The sequence below is a fragment of the Cajanus cajan genome, chromosome 1, assembly GCF_000230855.2.
Source record: "Cajanus cajan strain Asha chromosome 1, NIPB_CcT2T_4, whole genome shotgun sequence".
NCBI lineage: Eukaryota > Viridiplantae > Streptophyta > Magnoliopsida > Fabales > Fabaceae > Cajanus > Cajanus cajan.
This window is the reverse complement of record NC_138517.1, coordinates 43534804-43555442: the sequence shown is the minus strand read 5'-3', so window position 1 is coordinate 43555442 and position 20639 is coordinate 43534804. Positions and strand designations below refer to the sequence as shown.

The window sequence follows — 20639 nt, the reverse complement described above, 5'->3', positions numbered from 1 at the left end:
GACAGTTTAAATATGCACACAGAAAGCAGTAAAAGGAAGGATTTAAGAAGAAACCTCTTGAAGCGTGCTTTTATATATTGAGTAAAACTGGGAAGCTTTTTGGCGTTCCCTCGCTCTACAAGCTCGCTCGCTCCTTCCTAAAAACTTTTAACTATGGAAATCCGGAGGATTTCCCTTCGACTAGGTTCGAATCTCCAAGCTAAATGCTCGGAATTCCAGAACTTCGTCGGATTGACTCCCAGAGAGATTTCTAGGGCAGAACACTGCTCAAAAACCCCAGAATACTCAAGGAGGGAGTCAAAACTGAGTGAAAAAGTGTGGTTGGACGTCCAAATGACGTCATATTTATAGGAATGGAGCTCAGTACGGCCCCTGGGTTCAATACGGCCCGTACTGCACTTTTGCACTGCAATACGGCCCGTATTGAATTCAGTACGGCCGTATTGAAGCGCCGACACTTCAGTACGGCCGTATTGATTCAATACAGCCCGTATTGAAGTGTAAAATATGCAATACGGCCGTATTGAACTCAGTACAGCCCGTATTGGTTTCAGTACAGCCCGTATTGTAGTGCAAAACACGCAGTACGGCCGTACTGAACTCAAGGGAGGCCGTATTGAGCTCTAAACCTCCTACTTTCTTATTTTTTGCTACTCTAAGACCTCTAAACCTACAGATAGTCATCCTATGGTCTTCTGGGAGTCCTTCTGGCTGACTTTCCTTTGATCTTTGAGAGTCTTCGAGTATTATTTCCGTCCCGGACAATTTTAGGGGTCTACAGCTGCCCCCCCTTTACTTAGTCGGACGGCCTTTTGGTGTACCGGCTGACAAGTAAAGGAGTTGACCCAATTGTCCGGGTGATGTGCCATCCTTCTGACTTGTAATGTCTTCCGGTGGAAAATTGCTGAGTAGCCTCTCCAGGTGAGTGCATACCTCGGCGCTTTTGACATCCTCGGTAGCTGAGTTTACCCTCTCCAGGGTCAACTTCACTCGACGCCCGAGCCGGAAGTTGAACACTGACGTGCCTCTGGCGACGCTGGTGATTGAGTACCGTCTCTCCAGACCTAGCCTCACTCGACGCCCGAGCCGGAAGCTAGACACCAATGTGTTAACATCACGCTGATGATTAAGTGTTGCCTCTCCAGGCCCAACCTCACTCGCCGTCCGAGCCGGAAGTTTGGACACCAACGCACCTCTGATGACGCTGATGGTTGAGTACCGTCTCTCCAGACTTTGCCACTCAACATGTGGCGGGTGAGTACCGTCTCTCCAGACTTTGCCACTCAACATGTGGCTGCCTCTCAACATAAGGCGGTTGAGTTTACCCTCTCCAGGGTTAGCTTCACTAGACGCCCTAGCCGGAGGCTGCGTACCTCCATGTTTTCTGAACACTTCGGTACTTGAGTTTGCCCTCTCCAGGGTCTTGCTTTGCTTGTTGCCCAAGCTGGAAGCTGTAAGTACCGTCTCCCCAGGCTTAGCTTCACTCTTTGTTCGAGCCGGAAGCTAAATACCCTTGTGACGGCGGTGAACAGTGTGAGTTTTGCCTCTCCAGGCCTTGCTTTGCTTGTTGCCCAAGCTGGAAGCTGTAAGTACCGTCTCTCCAGGCTTAGCTTCACTCTTTGTTTGAGCCGGAAGCTAAGTACCTTTGTGACAACGGTAAGCGGTGAGTACCCCTTTTCCAGAGATAGCTTCGCTCATTGCCCGAGCCGGAAGCTGCATACCTCCGTGTTTGTGACGACGGGGTAGCGTGTATCTCCTTTCCAGGGATTTGTGATGATTTTGTCTTCGCAGTCCACGATGCTGCTTCGACGGTTGTTTTTTCGATTTTGTGCCACTAGGGGCTGGATAACGCAGGGATCCGTCTAGGGGATGTGCAGTTACTCGTAGGTTTTTTTGTGTCCCAACTTTCCATTGCGTAGTTGGTGCCCACTGGGGAATTTCTGATTCCTTTGGGGTGTAGACACAAAGATGCTCTTTCTGACGTGAGCGGTGCCTTATGATTGGCTGACGTCCTTTCGACGTTGGTGGAGTATCCCGGTTATCCTTGTTCGGGTGTCTCTTTTGGTTTTCTGATTTTGCTGCCTCTGTGTAGGCTGTTATCCACTGGGGGATATTGTCGTTGATTTTGATTAGCCTCTTCTGTTAGGCATATCAGCTTGACGTTCAATGATTGGCTGAGAGCCAGATTCCACTTGGGGAATGATTATTGATCTTTTCGATTTTTCTCTTTTTTTGAAAGAGTGCCTCTGAATAGGCGAATTATCTTGATGTTTGATGATTGGCTGAATGCCGAATTCCTCTTGGGGAATGGTTATTTATATTTTTTGATTTTTCTCCTTTTGCAGGGATGCCTCTTGAGTAGGCGACTGGGGATTTGGGGATCTTATGTATCCCAGAGTATTTTTTAGGAAGCCTCTGCAGGCTTAGCCTCACTCAGCGCTTGAGTCAGAGAGGTATCTTCCACTGAGGAAGTTTTAAGTCCTTTGACTAGATATACTGCTTGGGTGATCGTGCTTCCATTGGGAATGTCGTCGATCTTGCTTTGATAGCTCTCGCTGGGGATTCGTTCCGTGAGCTTGAGTTGAGGTTTCTCTGGGGAGTATTATTTCTGCGAGCCTCTCCAGGCTCAATTATTCTTTGATGTGGGGTATTATTTTGGCGAGCCTCTCCAGGCTCAGTTATTCTGAATGAGTATTGTTTCGGCAAGCCTCTCCAGGCTCAGTTATTTCTGAGAGAGTATTATTTCAGTAAGCCTCTCCAGGCTCAGTTATTCTGATGAGAGTATTATTTCAACAAGCCTCTCCAGGCTCAATTATTCTGTGGGAGTATTATTTCGGCAAGCCTCTCCAGGCTCAATTATTCTGTATGATGAATTCTTTGTCTTTTTTTGTCGACTTTTGATTTTTTCTGTATGTTTGCCTTTTTTGTCATTTTTTGGCTTTTTCTGTATTTTTGCCTTTTCTGTTGTTTTTCGGCTTTTTCTGTACAGAAATGTCTCAGTTATTATGAGAGAGTATTATTTCAGCGAGCCTCTCCAGGCTCAATTATTTTGAGAGAGTATTATTTCGGCGAGCCTCTCCAGGCTCAGTTATTTTGAGAGTATTCTTTCGGCAAGCCTCTCCAGGCTCAGTTATTCTGAGAGTATTCTTTCGGCAAGCCTCTCCAGGCTCAGTTATTCTGTATGATGCTGTTGATTTTCTGAATCTTTGCATTTTGTTTGCTGCTGTCATACACAAGCAATTTTTCTATTTTTCTATTTTATGTGGTTGCCTCATGACGAGGTCTTTGAAAATTTCTTTATGGCCAATACGGCCGCATCCATTTCAGTATGCCCGTATTGAATTGAAAATTTGTTCATAACCCTAATTTTGGTACGGGCGTACTGAACATGATACGGGCGTATTGTTTTTCTGAAGTTTATATTTTTTTTGTTTTTTCAATAAACAGAGAATAAGTGATCTTCCATTACACCTATCATCTGTATGCATGTATGCAGTATGATGCACCTAATTCTATTTGATTCACTTTTCAAAAGAATTAACCGATGCGTTTCTCTGTTTGGATTTTTGCCATTCCTCTTAGACGGGCTGTGCGCTGCCGACTTCTGTAACCGAGGAATGATGCGTATTATATTTGAGATTTGGTGTCATCAACCAAATGATCCTTCCCTTTCTTTAGAAGATGTGTCAACCCTCCTATTGACCACTATATCTCCATGTTTCCACTAGATTATTCAAAAATCGTTGGGACAAGAGAGAAAAGAAGGAAAGGGTATATTTTTCAAAAGTTTGTGTTTTAGAGGGGATTATTTTATTTTTTGAAAAATGGATTTTGTAAGAATGGCTGGCCAATGGTAGGCTTAAATGTTTAGGTTTGTTCGATTAAACACTTATGAGGTTAAGCACATCTTTGTTATTAATGATTGTGCTTTGACAACTTGGATAGCTTTTCTTGAGCCCCTTGTTGAATTCAATTGATGGTACCATCATGGATTTATTTTGTTTTTTTCTTTTTTTGACGGCCCTAACTTTTGCCTAAAACACCCATTTGTGATGTCTTAGCGGGCTTTTGTTTTTATTCATTATTTTGTAACCCTAATTTTTGCCTAGGTCACCCTTTTGTGGGATTCCTAGCGGGTCTTTTGGTCTTATTTTGTAACCCTAACTTTTGCCTAGGTCACCCTTTTGTGGGATTCCTAGCGGGTCTTTTGGTCTTATTTTGTAACCCTAACTTTTGCCTAGGTCACCCTTTTGTGGGATTCCTAGCGGGTCTTTTGCTCTTATTTTTGCGCAGTCCCCTTTTTGGGTTTCCTGCCGAGCTTATTATCTTTAGGATTTCTTTTATCCATGATGGCACTTATTGATGCCAAGAAAAGGTGCTCCAAGTTGACACACACACTTCCACATAAAAATGATGTGGGTTTATTATTATTAAGATGATTTTAACCTCATTCATGTTTATTCAAACAGGGTTAAAATAATGTGGTCTAGAATTTTATTGCAAGCGAGAAAAGAAGCAATAAAGAATTAATGAAGAATGATTTTATTATAATCATAATGGAAACATGTGCCCTATCGAGGCTCGGGGGTCGGGCTGTCCCCGAGGAGTGATCTCTAATAGTCACTGAATTTACACATCTCTATTAGAAGGAAAAGGACACTTGATGACGACAGATGGCCTTGACATTTGTGAACCAGCCTTCCTAAAGATCTGGCTTAAAGAACGTCGAGAAGGATCTTGATTCCTCTTCGTTCTTTGATCTTTGTTAGGGTTGTATCCTAACCCTTGTTTCCCCGGATTATCCTTGATAATGGGTAGCTCCGGGATTCCTTGGGAGTCCTTGCCTGATCCTTGTCCCGGCAAGTATCCGTTCTTAGTGAGCATATGGGCTACCTCATTCATTTCTCGGGGAAACATTTCGACATTGGCGATATCCAATGCTTGGAAGGCGGTTTCTAAAGCTTCCTCCGCTGCATCCACGTAAGGTATGGTGGATGGCTTACTGATGAGTATATCATCTTCAGCTTGTACAGTCACCAGCTTGTCATCCACAATGAATTTGACTTTCTGGTGGAGCGTAGAAGGAACAGCTTTCGCATCATGAATCCAAGGTCGGCCGAGGAGACAGCTGTATGCGGGAGTGATGTCCATCACTTGAAATTCGACGTTGAAGATAGTGGGTCCAATTTGGATTGGAAGATTGACTTCTCCCACCACTTCTCCTTTAGAACCGTCGAAAGCTCGAACGATCATGTTGCTCGGGCGCATTTGGACTCCCTTGATTGCCACTTGATCAAGGGTTCTTCTAGGCATCACATTCAAGGAAGATCCATTATCCACCAAGACTTTTACGATGTGATACTCCTTGCACTTTACAGAGATGTGCAAGGGCTTATTGTGATTTGGTCCCTCGGCGGGGATCTCCTCATCGGTGAAGGTGAGGTGATCATTAGCCTTGATGTGACTAACAATCCCCTCAAACTCGTCTTGGGAGATAGTGTGCGACACATATGCCTCGTTCAAGACTTTTGACAGAGCTTGCCGATGCGGTTTGGAGCTTAGGATCAACGACAACAGCGTAATCTTTGCTGGCGTCTTATGAAGTTGATCCATGATGGAGTACTCGCTTTGTCGGATATACTTTAACAGCTCGTCTGTCTCCTCCTCGGATTCTTTTTCCTCGGTTTTCTTTTCTTCTTTTTCTTTATTCTTGGGGGCTTTGTTATGAAGATCATCGGGAGTGTAGATCCTGCCACTCCAAGTCATGCCCCCAAGTCCAGCGATGTTGGAGATATCGCTGTCGGCAGAAGAGTGGATGTCGTATATCCACGGCACAGCCTTATTTGATTTGTAAGGGAAAGGCCTTGGAACTGTGATCCTTAATGGTGTCGGACCTTCCCCTTTATTCGTCTTGATTACCAACAACGGAGTTGATGTGCGCTCGCTTGGCGCGGTTGTTGGCTTACACTTGATAACGAACGGCGTGCGATCCATTCTTTGAACATACGCATCGATTATTTCTTTCTTTTTATTAATGTTTATTAATGATTACTAGGAGAGATGTATGAATGACTCCTAGATCTCTCCATGATCTATATGCATGATATGAGATGATGATGACGATGAATATGCATGCATAGTGTTTATTCAACTAAGCATTATCATGTTTTTAGGATGTTCCTAAGATGATGCATGATATTGCTTGGTTTGGATAAATAACCCTTTTTTCCTTTTTTTGGGTATTTTATATATTTTTTGTATTTTTGGGTGAAAAGGGAAACTACCTATATGAATGTGATGAAGGTAGATGTTAACACCATGCAATGGAAGATTCTTATTCCTATTTATTTTTATTTTAAAAGAATAGGAATGTTGTATGTTTAAAGAAATGTAATGTATGCTCAAACAATTTCACATAAACAATGCACAATCAATTCACTCATCCACGAACAGTCACGAGCGAATCACGAGGTAGGGGTCTCCTGCAGAAAAGTGCATATTCAAGGAGGATCTAACTGTTCTCACTTGGTCAAAGGCCCCCAAGGTGCCCCCATTATAGGGACCCAATTCCTCTCGTCGTGGGTCGATGGAAAGTTCCAACGCACCGTCGGACTTAAGTTCATGGTTATCACCTTGAGTGATGCTTTCCGACAACGGTCTCATAGGCTCCTATAAACCCATCAACCGGCCGTACTAACATCCACTCCCTATGGATTACCACTCATGCCCCCGGGTATAGAGGGAACTGTTGTGTGCAAAGGTTTGTGTGCAGTTTTTATTTCAAACAATTGCGGAATTTAAGCATACAACAGTTATTTAAAGCCAAATATATAAAGCATGTTATCATACAAGCAAGGGGTAATGAAGTAATTTTAACTATTATTTGTTAAAAATAATCTGTCACTAAATGGGACTGACTCTCGAAGCTTCCCCAGTGGAGTCGCCATCTGTCGCCACCGGCCCGAAACGGGCTTTCGGCATTCGCGAGGGATGGTTGGACTCGTTTATTTGTTTAAAAATAGTGGATTGCTAGAATGACTTATTCTCAAACTGAGACCTCGTCAAACGAGCAATTCTATTAAAAGGCTCACTAATCCATATTAATCCCAAACGGGACCCTCCATGGATTAGTGGTTTTCATAAAAGGAGGGTTCGTGGAGTCGCCACCAATGTTTTACTCAAAACATTGGAAAAAGGGATAAGGCAATTGATTTTATAAATCAACTTTGGCCATTACAACCAGAGTTGGGTAAGGGAGTCGGTTACGCGTGGGGAAGGTGTTAGCACCCCACAGCGCCCCTTTCGGGTTCCCTATGACAGATTATTTCTAAAATTATAGCGTAAAATTACTAAATTACCCCTATTTATTATAAGCGATTATAAATTGACTATCTACATGATGACAGTTTAAATATGCACACAGAAAGCAGTAAAAGGAAGGATTTAAGAAGAAACCTCTTGAAGCGTGCTTTTATATATTGAGTAAAACTGGGAAGCTTTTTGGCGTTCCCTCGCTCTACAAGCTCGCTCGCTCCTTCCTAAAAACTTTTAACTATGGAAATCCGGAGGATTTCCCTTCGACTAGGTTCGAATCTCCAAGCTAAATGCTCGGAATTCCAGAACTTCGTCGGATTGACTCCCAGAGAGATTTCTAGGGCAGAACACTGCTCAAAAACCCCAGAATACTCAAGGAGGGAGTCAAAACTGAGTGAAAAAGTGTGGTTGGACGTCCAAATGACGTCATATTTATAGGAATGGAGCTCAGTACGGCCCCTGGGTTCAATACGGCCCGTACTGCACTTTTGCACTGCAATACGGCCCGTATTGAATTCAGTACGGCCGTATTGAAGCGCCGACACTTCAGTACGGCCGTATTGATTCAATACAGCCCGTATTGAAGTGTAAAATATGCAATACGGCCGTATTGAACTCAGTACAGCCCGTATTGGTTTCAGTACAGCCCGTATTGTAGTGCAAAACACGCAGTACGGCCGTACTGAACTCAAGGGAGGCCGTATTGAGCTCTAAACCTCCTACTTTCTTATTTTTTGCTACTCTAAGACCTCTAAACCTACAGATAGTCATCCTATGGTCTTCTGGGAGTCCTTCTGGCTGACTTTCCTTTGATCTTTGAGAGTCTTCGAGTATTATTTCCGTCCCGGACAATTTTAGGGGTCTACACCTCTCTGCTGTGCATGTAGAGAAAAAGGTTCGAGGTGGGCAGCTCGTGAAGGAAGACAACCTCCTTGATAGCTCGAGTGAGAATACCACTGTCTAGGCTTGTTGTCGTGTAATGACTTAGTTTATTTTTCTTGTTTTTTGAACTCATGTTTTGTGTTGATGAACTTTTTATGTATATAATTTGCTTTTCTCATTTGCGGTTCTTGTCTCGCTCTTTTGATGATTCTCGTTTTGATAAGGTTCAAATTTGACCTTCGGCTTTAGTCTAGGAATCGAATTCGGAATTTTGGGCTTAGTCGTGACCTGCTTTTGAGGTTCGAAACTTGTCTTGTATTTTGCGCTTTGAGGCTCAAACTTGGCCTTTGAAGGTTCAATCTTGACCTTTGTTTTTGATTTTGGTCGTGTTAAGGTTTCGAACTCGACCTTGGCATATAATGACATAATTTGTGCCGAGGTTCGAATTCGACCTTAGCTTAACATGATATAATTCGCACCGAGGTTCGAACTCGACCCTAGCTTAGCGTAATATAATTCGTACCAAGGTTCAAATTCGACCTTGGCTTAACATGATATAATTCGCACCGAGGCTCGAACTCGACCTTGGCTTAGCGTAATATAATTCGTACCAAGGTTCGAATTCGACCTTGGCTTAACATGATATAATTCTTGCCAATGCAGTGTAAAATTAAGGAGATATGAGTGAAATGAGTCGTTTTATTAATGTTGAGGGTATGCCTCGTTAAAAACCCTCTCAGCCAGAACCCATTTTTCTGTTTTTTGGGACAAAAGACTGAGTCAGGAAAAGAATGCATAACCCATTTGTACATTTCAACTGAAGTAAAACTTGAGATGCGTGGCATTCCAAGTTCGTGGGATGGTTTTTCCGTTGAGCTCTTCTAGTCGATATGTCCCATTTTCAAGATCTTCTGTGACTCGAAATGGGCCATCCCAGTTAGGCGCGAGTTTCCCTTCTAACGGGTCTCTTCGTGCTTCACCTTGTAGTCGCCACACCAGGTCGCCTACCCGGAAAGATCGAGGTCGGACTCGTGTGTTGTATCTCTTGGAGGCTCGAAGTTTGCAAGCTTCTTCATGAATCCAAGCCACCTCTCTGAGCCCGTCAATCAGGTCAAGGTTGAGTTCCGTCTCTTGGGCATTTTGCTCACTGTTGAAGGCATGACGTCGATGAGATGTCTCGCCGACCTCCACTAGGATCATCGCGTCGGCCCCGTAGGTCAACTTGTAAGGCGTTTCCTGCGTTGTTGATTGGGGGTACAGTGGTATGCCCAGAGTATGTTGGGGAGCTCGTTGACCCATTGTCCTTTAGCGCTTCCTAGCCGCTTCTTGAGTTCTCAGAGTATTACTTTGTTCACAGCTTCGGCTTGGCCATTGGTTTGGTGATGCTCCACCGAGGTTGGAAGATGCTTGATTCTGAGCTCTCGAAGGAAGTTCTCGAAGCTCTGCGTGATGAATTGTCTTCCGTTATCAGTGACGAGGGAATATGGGATGCCAAACCTGCAAATGATGTTCTTCCAGGTGAATTTCTGCACATTCTCGGCGGTGATCTTCGCGAGTGGGCATGCTTCAATCCACTTGGTGAAGTAGTCGATTGCCACTAGGAGGAATTTGAGTTGACCCTTCACAGGGGGAAATGGTCCGAGGATGTCCATTCCCCACTAAGAAAAAGGCCACGGAGACATCATCTAATGGAGGACTTCAGGCAGTTGCCGATATGCGTTACTGAACTGCTGACATTTCTTGCACCTTTGTACATAGGCTTGGCAATTCGACTTCAATGTGGGCCAGTAGTACCTAGCTCGGAGTACCTTGGTCGCCATCGAGCGTGCCCCGAAATGCATCCCACATATCCCTCGGTGGATCTCTTCGACGACATAGGTGGCCTAGGACTCCGCTAGGCATTTCAGCAGAGGGGTGGAGATGCCGCGTTTGAATAGCTCATATCCAATGATGAAAAACATAGCCGACCTTACCCTCATCTTCTGAGTTTCATCTTTATCCTCGGGTAGAATTCCTTCCTTTAAGTAGTTCCAAATGCCTGTCATCCATCCTTGGTCATCACTATGACTAGCGTTGACAACTTTCTCGTCTAGACTGGGTGAGTTCAAAGTCTCCTGGATGATGGTTTGATGATGCTTGGGACGCTTCGTATTGGCAAGCTTGAATAGGAGGTCGGCTCTGGCATTCTACTCTCGAGGCATATGGTGTATAGTGAACTCGTCAAAGGAGGAGATCCTTTGGGATGCGACATGGAAATACCTTTGCAGCAGGGTGTCTTTGGTTTGGTATGTTCCACTAAGTTGCTCTACCATGAGTTTTGAGTCGCTGTTATAACTCAATCGTTGTGCTCCGAGGTCGCGTGCCAACCTCAATCCTACAAGTAACGCTTCGTACTCTGCTTGATTGTTGGTGACTTTGAAGCCGAACTTGAGAGATTACTCTACGGTGACTTTATTTGGTCCCTCCAAAATGATACCTGCACCACCACTTTTAGAATTGGAGGATCCATCAACATGTAAAGTCCATACCTGTTGTTCCTCAACCGAGGTTGGGCTGAGTTCAACCACGAAATCTGCTAGGCACTGAGCTTCCAAGGGGCCTCATCTTTCGTATTGGATGCTGAACTCAGATAGCTCCACTGACCATGCTATCATATGCTCGACGAGCTCCAGCTTTCTCAAGATCTGCTTAATTGGGTAGTCGGTTTTGACAACCACCTGGTAACTTTGGAAGTAAGGTCGGAGACACCGAGCTGCGGTGACGAGCGCTAATGCCAGCTTCTCGATCGTTTGATATCGCTTCTCCGTGTCTTGAAGGACTCGACTGATGAAGTAAATCGGTGTTTGCACTTTGTTGTGCTCTTGTACTATGACTGCGCTAATCGCGCCCTCTGCCACGGCCAGGTAGAGGAGGAGGTCGGCGTGGTGATCTAGCCTCTGAAGGACCGGTGGAGTCGTGAGGAAGACTTTGAAGCTCTTGAAAGCTTCTTCGCATTGCTCGGTCCACTCGAAGTTTTTTGGCTTCCGTAGCAAGGTGAAGATGGGCCCTGCTTTCTCTGCCAACCTGGGGATGAAGCGGCAAAGAGAGACTAACCTTCCTACCAAGCGTTGGACGTCCTTAACAGTCTGGGGGCTCTACATCTGGATAATGGCTTTGCATTTCTCCAGGTTGGCTTCAACTCCTCTACTGGTGATCATAAAGCCAAGAAATTTACCTCCCTGGACCCCGAAAACACATTTCTCTGGGTTCAGGCGCATGTTATGCTTTTGGATTTAGCTGAACACCTCGGCCAAGTTGGTGGCATGAGCCTCGACTGACAATGTCTTGACGACCATGTCATCCACGTACACCTCCATGTTCCTTCCAATTTGATGCTGGAAAACTTTGTCCATCAGACACTAGTAAGTGGCTCCGGTGTTTTTGAGATCGAAGGGCATCATGCGACAACAAAAATTTCATGGTCGGTGATGAAGGTTGTGTGCTCCTCGTTTGGTGGGTACATCATGATCTAATTGTAACCCAAGTATGAGTCGAGGAAGCTAAGGAAGGCATGGCTGGAAGCACCGTCAACCAACCTGTCGATGCTCAGTAGGGGGTATGAGTCTTTGGGACACGCCTTGTTGAGGCTAGTATAGTCGACGCACATACGCCACTTCCCCGAGTTCTTCTTAACCAGTACCACGTTTGCCAGCCACGTGGTGTATCTGACTTCGTGGATAAAGCCCGTGTTCATCAACTTCCGTGTCTCAGCGATGATGGTGTCACATCGCTCTCCTCCGACTTTTCTCTTTCTCTAAGCGATCGACTTAGCTTCCTTGTGGATGGCTAACCTGTGACAGATGAGGTTAGGATCAATACCTGGCATGTCTGCGCTTGACCATGCGAAGAGGTCGGTATTTTTGGAGATCTCCTTAATGAGTCGTTGTCGCAGCTCTGGGTTTAACTGCCGACTTATCTTCGTACACTGTCCGGGGAGTTTACTGACTTGAAGGTCGTTAAGCTCGTTGATGGGACTTGGCTGTTCATCATGGGATTCCGACCTTGGGTCCAGGTCAGTGATGTCAACCTGGGCGATGTGACCTACCATAGGGAGGTCACCTTTGTGGCGTTCCTCGAATGGCGAGACCTTCAAGCTTTCATCATAGCATTACCGAGCTGTCTTCTGATTTGCTTTGATTGAGATGATCTTGCCATTTCTCCCTGGGAATTTCATCATCAGGTGTGGGGTGGACACCACAACTCCTAGTTGATTCAGGGTCGGCCTGCCGATGATGATGTTGTACGACGTGTTGGCCTCAACAAGGAGGTATCTGACCATGATTCTCCTTGAGTCAGGAGGTGTCCTAAAGGTTGTCAACAGATCAATGTATCCGCGGGTGTGGACTCGCTCTCCTGCAAAACTGACTAGGGGTTTTGTGTGAGGTTGGATAAGGGAGTGAGGAATGTCTAACCTTAGGAACGTCGGCCAGTATAGGACATCAGCCGAGCTTCCCTGGTCAGTACGTGCGACCGATGAACAGTAGACCCATGGGTCGCCGCCCCAGGTGCAGTTGGTGGCTGGGAAACCAAGTGCCCCTCGTCCTCGTTTTGATTACTCGATTGAGGAGGTTGATCAAAAAGGCACCGAGGAAGCTGGGCGCGAATGCGCTCAATCTTAGCGCGCAACACTGCTAGGTCAGCTTCGTGTCGGGTGATGAGTCAATATTTTCCCTTATTTTCTTACCTTTCTGTACTTATTTTAATCTCTGATTTGTGCTTAATTGTTTATATTCTGCAGTATTTTCTATTTGGGCTTTAATTGGACCGGTAATTCATATTTTAACTAATTTGAATTTTCTGAATCTAATTATTCCAAATTTTGTTTTCAGGGCAGTTTAATAATTATTTGGGCTTGGAATTAATTTTTGGACTTCAAGAGGAGCTGCTACGTCATCTTCCATGTCACCACTACACCATTTTCCACCTCAGCATTTATTTTCAGTTTTTACTCTATTTTATTGTAGCTTGGGTCAGACTTGTATTGTTGGGGGCCCAATTTCGTTTTAGCTCATAGGAGCCTAGGGTAGGGCTGACTTGGCAGCCACTAGCATGAAGAATCTGATGTGACTACGAGAGGGGGCAGCCTCTCTTTGTTTTTTTTACGTTTTTTCTCTCTAGAGCTACAGTTGGACGTTTTGGCTTCCCTGTTGCTTTCTTTTATGCTTTGTTTTCCTTCTCTGCTCTGTAACTCCATTGTTATTCACATTTTTCTTGCTCTCTGTTGGGTTTTTACGTTTTGCTTCTTCTCCAGTCACGTTTTTGTTGCTTTCTCTTCTCTGGTTGTAAAAACTGAACATTTACATTTGAAGAATACAGATTACTCATTTGTTGTTCTCCTTCCTTGCATTTTCGTTTCTGTTTTTGTTTATTTTCTATTTGTATTTTCATTTCTGTGTTCATTTCTGTTTCTGTTTTAATGGAAGGCTAAAATCCCAGGGGTTGGCTCCTTGAGAAGATTGCAATCTCTATTTGAGGTTTTATTCATATTTGTATCTGTGTCTGCTTGGTTCTTCTTCATTGAACCTCTGAAACGTTTTTGACACATGTTCATGCTTAATGAGTCAAGTAGCTCACATGTTGCTTAATCTTGTGGGGAGGTTTGATGTTGTATACGTTTGCTTAATTCGTGTAGGGAAATCCTGAGTTAATCTTCGCTTAGTTGGTTCACTCGGATGGAACAAGGATTAAGTTATGAACAGAGAAATCTTTTAAGAACCAGGGATAAAAGAGTTGCAATTTGAACAGAGAGCCAATCCGTTTTACTTGCTGTTTTATTTCTTTCGTTTTATTGTGTTATAAACTGAAAATTCTGAACCAAACCCCCCCCCACTTCGTGTGTTTAAGCCTTTAACAGTAAAAGACGGTCCTTGGGAGACGACCTAGGAGTCACTTCCTAGTACTACATTTAATTGTTTTATTTGACCGAATACGGATTCGATCAAATTTGGCGCCGTTGCCGGGGACCATCGGTTCCTGTTAGAGGCTGTGTGTTTGTGTGTTATTTGTTTTTGTTGTGTTCTGTTGTGTGTTTGTGTGTTAGTCTCTGTTAAGTTTTTTGTATTTTGAGTATATCAGATTTAGTGTATTAGTGATGTTTGCATTTTCGTGTGATACTGCATGTTATGTTGTGTAATTGTGTTTGTTATTAGTCCCTACAGGTCTAGCAAGCAAGTGTTTCAGTTGAAGAATTCATGTTGTTAAGTCTGATGCAAGTAGAGAGAACCAATGAACAGTAAACCAATGGAACAGTAACTCGAATTTGGTTTCTAGTGCATTTGCTGTCATGTGTTTGTGATAACTGATCATTAGTGCATTCCATAGCTCATTGACCAATTATATTGATTCCATTTGGTTTGCTAAATCATTGTTGTGTTGTATTGAGTTTCAATTCTTTCAAGGTCCATAAGTGTAGAATCAGAAAAATCAGCTGAAAAGGGTTTGTGTTAGATGAATAGTAACCATTTTTTTTTCAATTAATTGTGATTTTTGGTTTTGATAGCTAGACTCGTTATTTTTGCCTCAATTTTTGTGTGGTAACTTCTTTCAACGTATAGTTTGTGTGAAAAAAAACCAAAGGCCAAAAGGTGGTCCAGTTTGGAAGTTACAAAAATTTGTGAGCTAAAACTTCAAACGAGCATAACTTTTGCTCTGGTGGTCAGAATGAGTTGATTTTTTTTCAAATTGTAGAGAAAATTGAGATCTATCCCTCGCCAATGACGATGTCCATTGGCCCGGAATAGATTTCCAAAAAAAGGCTGTTTACTATTTCTTTTCTAATTTTTAAGTTTTATTTTCTATTTTTTCAAACTTTTCATAGGTAGTTCATATAGTTAGGCTTTGAATTTTTCTCTCAAATTTTTTGTGGTAGTTTCTAATGATTTTATGATGATATTGGTGCATTGGTTTTGATAGTTTCCAAGTTTTCATGAAAATTCCCTTTTTACCCCTATTGTTCACTGTTCACTGTCACTATTCATGTAATAGTTCATGTAGTGCATGACTAGGAGCAACCCTGATTTTTTGCACCCATTTGATCCTGAGATTGATAGGACATTCCATAGATTAATTAGAGAGCATATCATTCCATCTTTAGATAGTGTTAGTCATAGCCATAGTGATAGTTTTAGTGATAGTCTTAGTGATAGTCTTAGTGTAAGTGTTGCATCTGAGCTTGATTCAAGTCAACCAGAAAACATGAGTGAACAACCTTATAATGGACCCCGTGAGAGGACTCTTAGGGTGATGGCTGCACCTGATTTTACTTATGAGAGTTTGTGTATTCAATATCCTGAAGAAGATGTTTCTTTTGTGCTTAAAACTGGACTAATCCATTTGTTGCCCAAGTTTCATGGTCATGCAGGTGAGGATCCACATAAACATCTGAAAGAGTTCCATATTGTTTGTTCTACCATGAAGCCTCCTGATGTTCAAGAGGATCACATTTACCTGAAGGCATTTCCACATTCATTGGAGGGAGTTGCTAAAGACTGGCTGTATTATTTGGCTCCTAGGTCCATCACTAGATGGGATGTTCTAAAGAGAATGTTCTTTGAGAAATTCTTCCCTGCCTCAAGGACCACTGCAATCAGAAAGGATATATCAGGGATCAGGCAACTTGGCGGAGAGAGCTTGTATAAGTACTGGGAGAGATTTAAAAAATTATGTGCAAGTTGTCCCCACCACCAGATTTCTGAGCAGCTCCTATTGTAGTATTTTTATGAGGGCCTGAATAGCATGGAGAGGAGTATGATTGATGCTGCTAGTGGAGGAGCTCTTGGTGACATGACTCCAGCTGAGGCTAGGCACTTAATTGAAAAAATGGCCTCTAATTCTCAGCAATTCAACGCCAGGAATGATGCTATTGTGCTAAGGGGAATTAATGATGTAGCTGCTGACTCTTCTTCATCTGCAGATAGGAAGCTTGAGGGGAAGCTTGATACCTTGGTCAGTTTAGTCACTCAACTTTCCATGAACCAGAAATCTTCATCTTCATCTTCATTTGCATCTGTGGCAAGGGTTTGTGGCATTTGCACGTCAAATGACCATCATACAGATTCGTGTCCATCATTGCAGCAACCTTCTAATGTTCATGCTCCTCAAGCCTATGTTGCAAATATCTACAATAACAGACCAGCGCAACAACAACAACAAAATTATGATTTGTCCTCCAATAGATACAATCCTGGTTGGAGAAATCATCCAAACTTGAGGTGGGGAAACTCTCAGCAGCAGCAGCAAAATCAAGCACCTTTCCAGAACCATCCCTCAAGTTCTTCATACCAGGCCCCTCAACAGAGACCTCATCCTCTTGCACCTACAGCCCAACCAACTCAACCTTCTACTTCTAAGCCTTCATTAGAGGAGTTGGTTAGGCAGATGACCATTCAGAATATGCAATTTCAGCAAGAGACTAGAGCCTCTATTCAGAGCTTGACCAATCAGATGGGGCAAATGGCTACTCAACTCAATCAGGCACAGTCTCAAAATTCAGATAAGTTGCCTTCACAGACTGTGCAGAATCTGAAAAATGTGAGTGCCATCACATTGAGGTCAGGGAAACAGATTGACATACCCACTGCAGTATCTCCACCTCCATCTGCACCTGTGTCTGTGCCATTACCAGTTCCAGCATCTGCACCTGAACAAAAAGATGAACCAGTTGGTGCCCAAAATTTTCATGCAGGTGGACCTTCTTCCAGCACCAATTCTGACTTGCAACAGCCTCCTATCCCTCTTCCATTTCCACCAAAATTAATTCCAAGCAAAAAGATGGAAGAGGTGGATAAGGAGATATTGGAGACCTTTAGGAAGGTGGAGGTGAACATAACTCTACTAGATGCCATCAAGCAAATTCCCAGATATGCAAAATTATTGAAGGAGTTGTGCACTCATAAGAGGAAAATGAAGGGCAATGAGCGAATCAGCATGGGCAAAAATGTCTTAGCACTCATAGGTAAATCTGTTCCTCACATTCCTGAAAAATGTAAGGACCCAGATACATTCTGTATACCTTGCATTATTGGTAACAGTAAATTTGAAAATGCCATGCTTGATTTGGGTGCTTCTATAAATGTTATGCCTCTGTCCATTTTTAAATCTCTGTCTCTTGGTCCTATGCAACCTACGGGTGTGGTGATACAGTTGGCAAATAGAAGTGTCGCCCACCCTACAGGTTTCGTTGAGGATGTATTAGTTTGGGTTGGTGAACTAATTTTTCCTGTTGATTTCTATGTGCTTGACATGGAGGAGGGATTCTCTCATGGTTCCGTCCCAATCATTTTAGGCAGACCATTTTTGAAAACAGCCCGAACTAAGATTGATGTGTATGCTGGTACATTGTCCATGGAATTTGGTGATAGTATTGTCCATTTTAATATTCTTGATGCCATGAAACATCTATCTAAGGACCATTCTATTTTTCGTGCTGAGATACTTGATGATGTTGTTGATCAATATGCTTCTGATTTTTATTCTTTGCATGATAACAAACATTGTTTTCTATTTGATCTATACACTTATCTTGCATGCACTGAATCTGAATCTGATTATGTTTCTGAATCTGATTATGTTTCTGAATCTGATTTTGTATCTGATGTTTTGGGTGTTGTACCTCTGGATGTTATTTCTTTAGAGTCAGAATGCACTAACCATGTTTCAGGAAGTACACATGAATCTGACTTGCAGGTTGAGGTACATGCTGTGGAACCCTTAGTTCCTTCTACTGTTCAGCCAACACCCATTCCAGAATTAAAGCCTCTACCAGAAAACCTCAAGTATGCTTACTTGGAGGATGATGAGAAGTTTCCAGTGATCATTTCCACCTCCCTTGATTTTGTTCAAGAGGAGAAATTATTGCACGTTTTGAAAAAGCATAAGAAAGCCATCGGTTGGACCCTGGCGGACATTCCTGGTATCAGCCCATCCACTTGCATGCATAGGATACTCTTAGAGGATGGAGCTAAACCAGTCAGACAGCCCCAGAGGCAACTCAACCCTGTCATTTTGGATGTAGTGAAGAAGGAGGTGACCAAGCTTCTTCAAGCTGGGATCATTTATCCTATATCAGATAGTCAGTGGGTGAGTCTGGTCCAGGTGGTCCCCAAGAAGATAGGCCTCACTGTTGTGAAAATGAGAGGGATGAGCTCATTCCCACTAGAGTGCAAAATAGTTGGAGGGTCTGCATCGACTACCGAAGGCTGAATCAAGCAACCAGGAAAGATCATTTTCCACTGCCTTTCATTGACTAGATGCTTGAGCATCTGGCAGGTAAATCTCACTACTACTTTCTTGATGGTTTTTCTGGTTATTTTCAAATCCATATTGCTCTTGAGGATCAAGAGAAAACCACATTCACCTACCCTTTTGGCACTTTTGCCTATAGGAGGATGCCCTTTGGCCTATGCAATGCCCCTGGTACCTTCTAGCGGTGCATGCTTAGTATCTTTTATGAATTTCTTGAAAATTTCATAGAGGTGTTTATGGATGATTTTACTGTTTATGGATCCTCTTTTGATGCATGTTTGGATAGTTTGGATAGAGTTCTGAATAGATGCATTGAGACTAACCTTGTTCTTAATTTTGAGAAATGTCATTTCATGGTTGAGCAGGGTATAGTTTTAGGGAATATCATTTCTAGTAAGGGCATAGAAGTAGATCCTGCGAAAGTCTCTGTTATTTCACAGTTGCCTTACCCCTCTTGCATGCGAGAGGTTCGATCTTTTCTTGGCCATGCAGGTTTCTACAGGCGCTTCGTCAAAGAATTCAGCAAGAAGGCCCTTTCGCTATCCAATCTACTACAAAAAGATGTTGATTTTGTTTTTGATGACAAGTGTAAACAGGCTTTTGACTGCCTCAAGGAAGCACTCACCACCACTCCAATCATTCAGGCACCTGATTGGACAGTCCCATTCGAGCTGATGTGTGATGCATCCAATTATGCATTGGGAGCTGTCCTGGCACAGAGAGTTGACAAGTTGCCTCGAGTGATATATTATGCTTCCAGGACTTTGGACGCTGCCCAAGCAAACTACACTACCACAAAGAATGAGCTTCTTGCCATTGTTTTTGCTCTTGATAAATTTAGATCTTATTTGCTTGGTTCTCGTGTTATTATCTATACTGACCATGCAGCTTTGAAGTACCTACTGAAAAAGGCTGAGTCAAAGCCTAGATTGATCAGGTGGATGCTTTGTCCAGGAGTTTGATTTGGATATCCGGGACAGGAGTGGAGCTCAGAATTTAGTGGCAGACCATCTCAGCAGAATTGAAAGAGCTGAGGACAGTGTTGATGTCTTACCCATCCAGGATAACTTTCCTGATGAAATTTGTTGATTGTTTCTTTTGTTTCTATTTCTTCTACCACCCCTTGGTTTGCAAACATTGTTAATTTTTTAGTTACTTCTGTTTTTCCTCCCTTAGCATCACGAGCTCAAATTGATAAAATTAAGAGTGATGCTAAGCTTTATATTTGGGATGACCCCTATTTGTGGAAGTTGTGCAGTGACCAGGTGATTAGGAGATGCATACCAGATCATGAGATCGATTCGGTCCTGCAGTTTTGTCACTCTTCTGCACCAGGTGGCCATCTAGGCATTCAGAGGACAGCTCGCAAGTTGCTCGATTGTGGTTTCTACTAGCCCACCATCTTCAAAGATGCGTGGCAGATTTGTAGCACTTGTGAGCAGTGTCAGCGAGCAGGAGGATCCCTTACATGGAGACAGCAGATGCCTCAGCAGCCCATGCTATTCTGTGAGGTGTTTGATGTTTGGGGTATTGATTTCATGGGTCCCTTTCTTGTTTCTTTTGGTTTTTCCTACATTCTTTTAGCTGTTGATTATGTTTCAAAATGGGTGGAAGCCAATCCCACCAGAACTAATGATGCTCGGGTTGTTGTGGATTTTGTTAGATCTCACCTATTTTGCAGGTTTGGAGTACCCAAAGCTATTGTTAATGATCAAGGCACCCATTTTTGTAACAGATCTATGCAGGCTTTGCTCAAGAAGTATGGGGTAGTGCACATAATTTCTACACCCTACCACCCCCAAACCAATGGGCAAGCTGAAATTTCAAACAGGGAGATCAAGAGAATCTTAGAGAAGATTGTCCAGCCCAACAGAAAAGATTGGAGTAACAGGTTGGATGATGCTCTTTGGGCGTATAGGACTGCCTACAAAGCACCCATAGGGATGTCTCCTTATCGGGTTGTCTTTGACAAGGCATGTCATTTACCTGTTGAGATTGAGCATCGGGCGTACTGGGTTGTGAAGACCTGCAACTTCTCCATTGATCAGGCTGGTGAGGAAAGGAGGTTGCAACTAAATGAGCTTGATGAGATCCTCTTAGAAGCCTACGAGAATTCAAAATTCTATAAGTTGAAAACCAAGAAGTTCCATGACAGCTTGATA

The 20639-nt window shown here is 43.3% G+C and overlaps 1 protein-coding gene across 1 annotated transcript; it reads left to right on the top strand.

Annotated features, from left to right (window-relative positions):
• The first annotated feature begins 15969 nt into the window (after positions 1-15969).
• On the top strand, positions 15970-19871 carry LOC114917106 (uncharacterized). The gene is made up of 6 exons (XM_083069093.1): positions 15970-16918; positions 17072-18008; positions 18174-18312; positions 18502-18648; positions 18843-19414; positions 19736-19871. The coding sequence occupies exons 1-6, from the start codon at positions 15970-15972 to the stop codon at positions 19869-19871; spliced, it is 2880 nt and encodes a 959-aa protein (XP_082925219.1).
• The last annotated feature ends 768 nt before the right edge of the window (positions 19872-20639 follow it).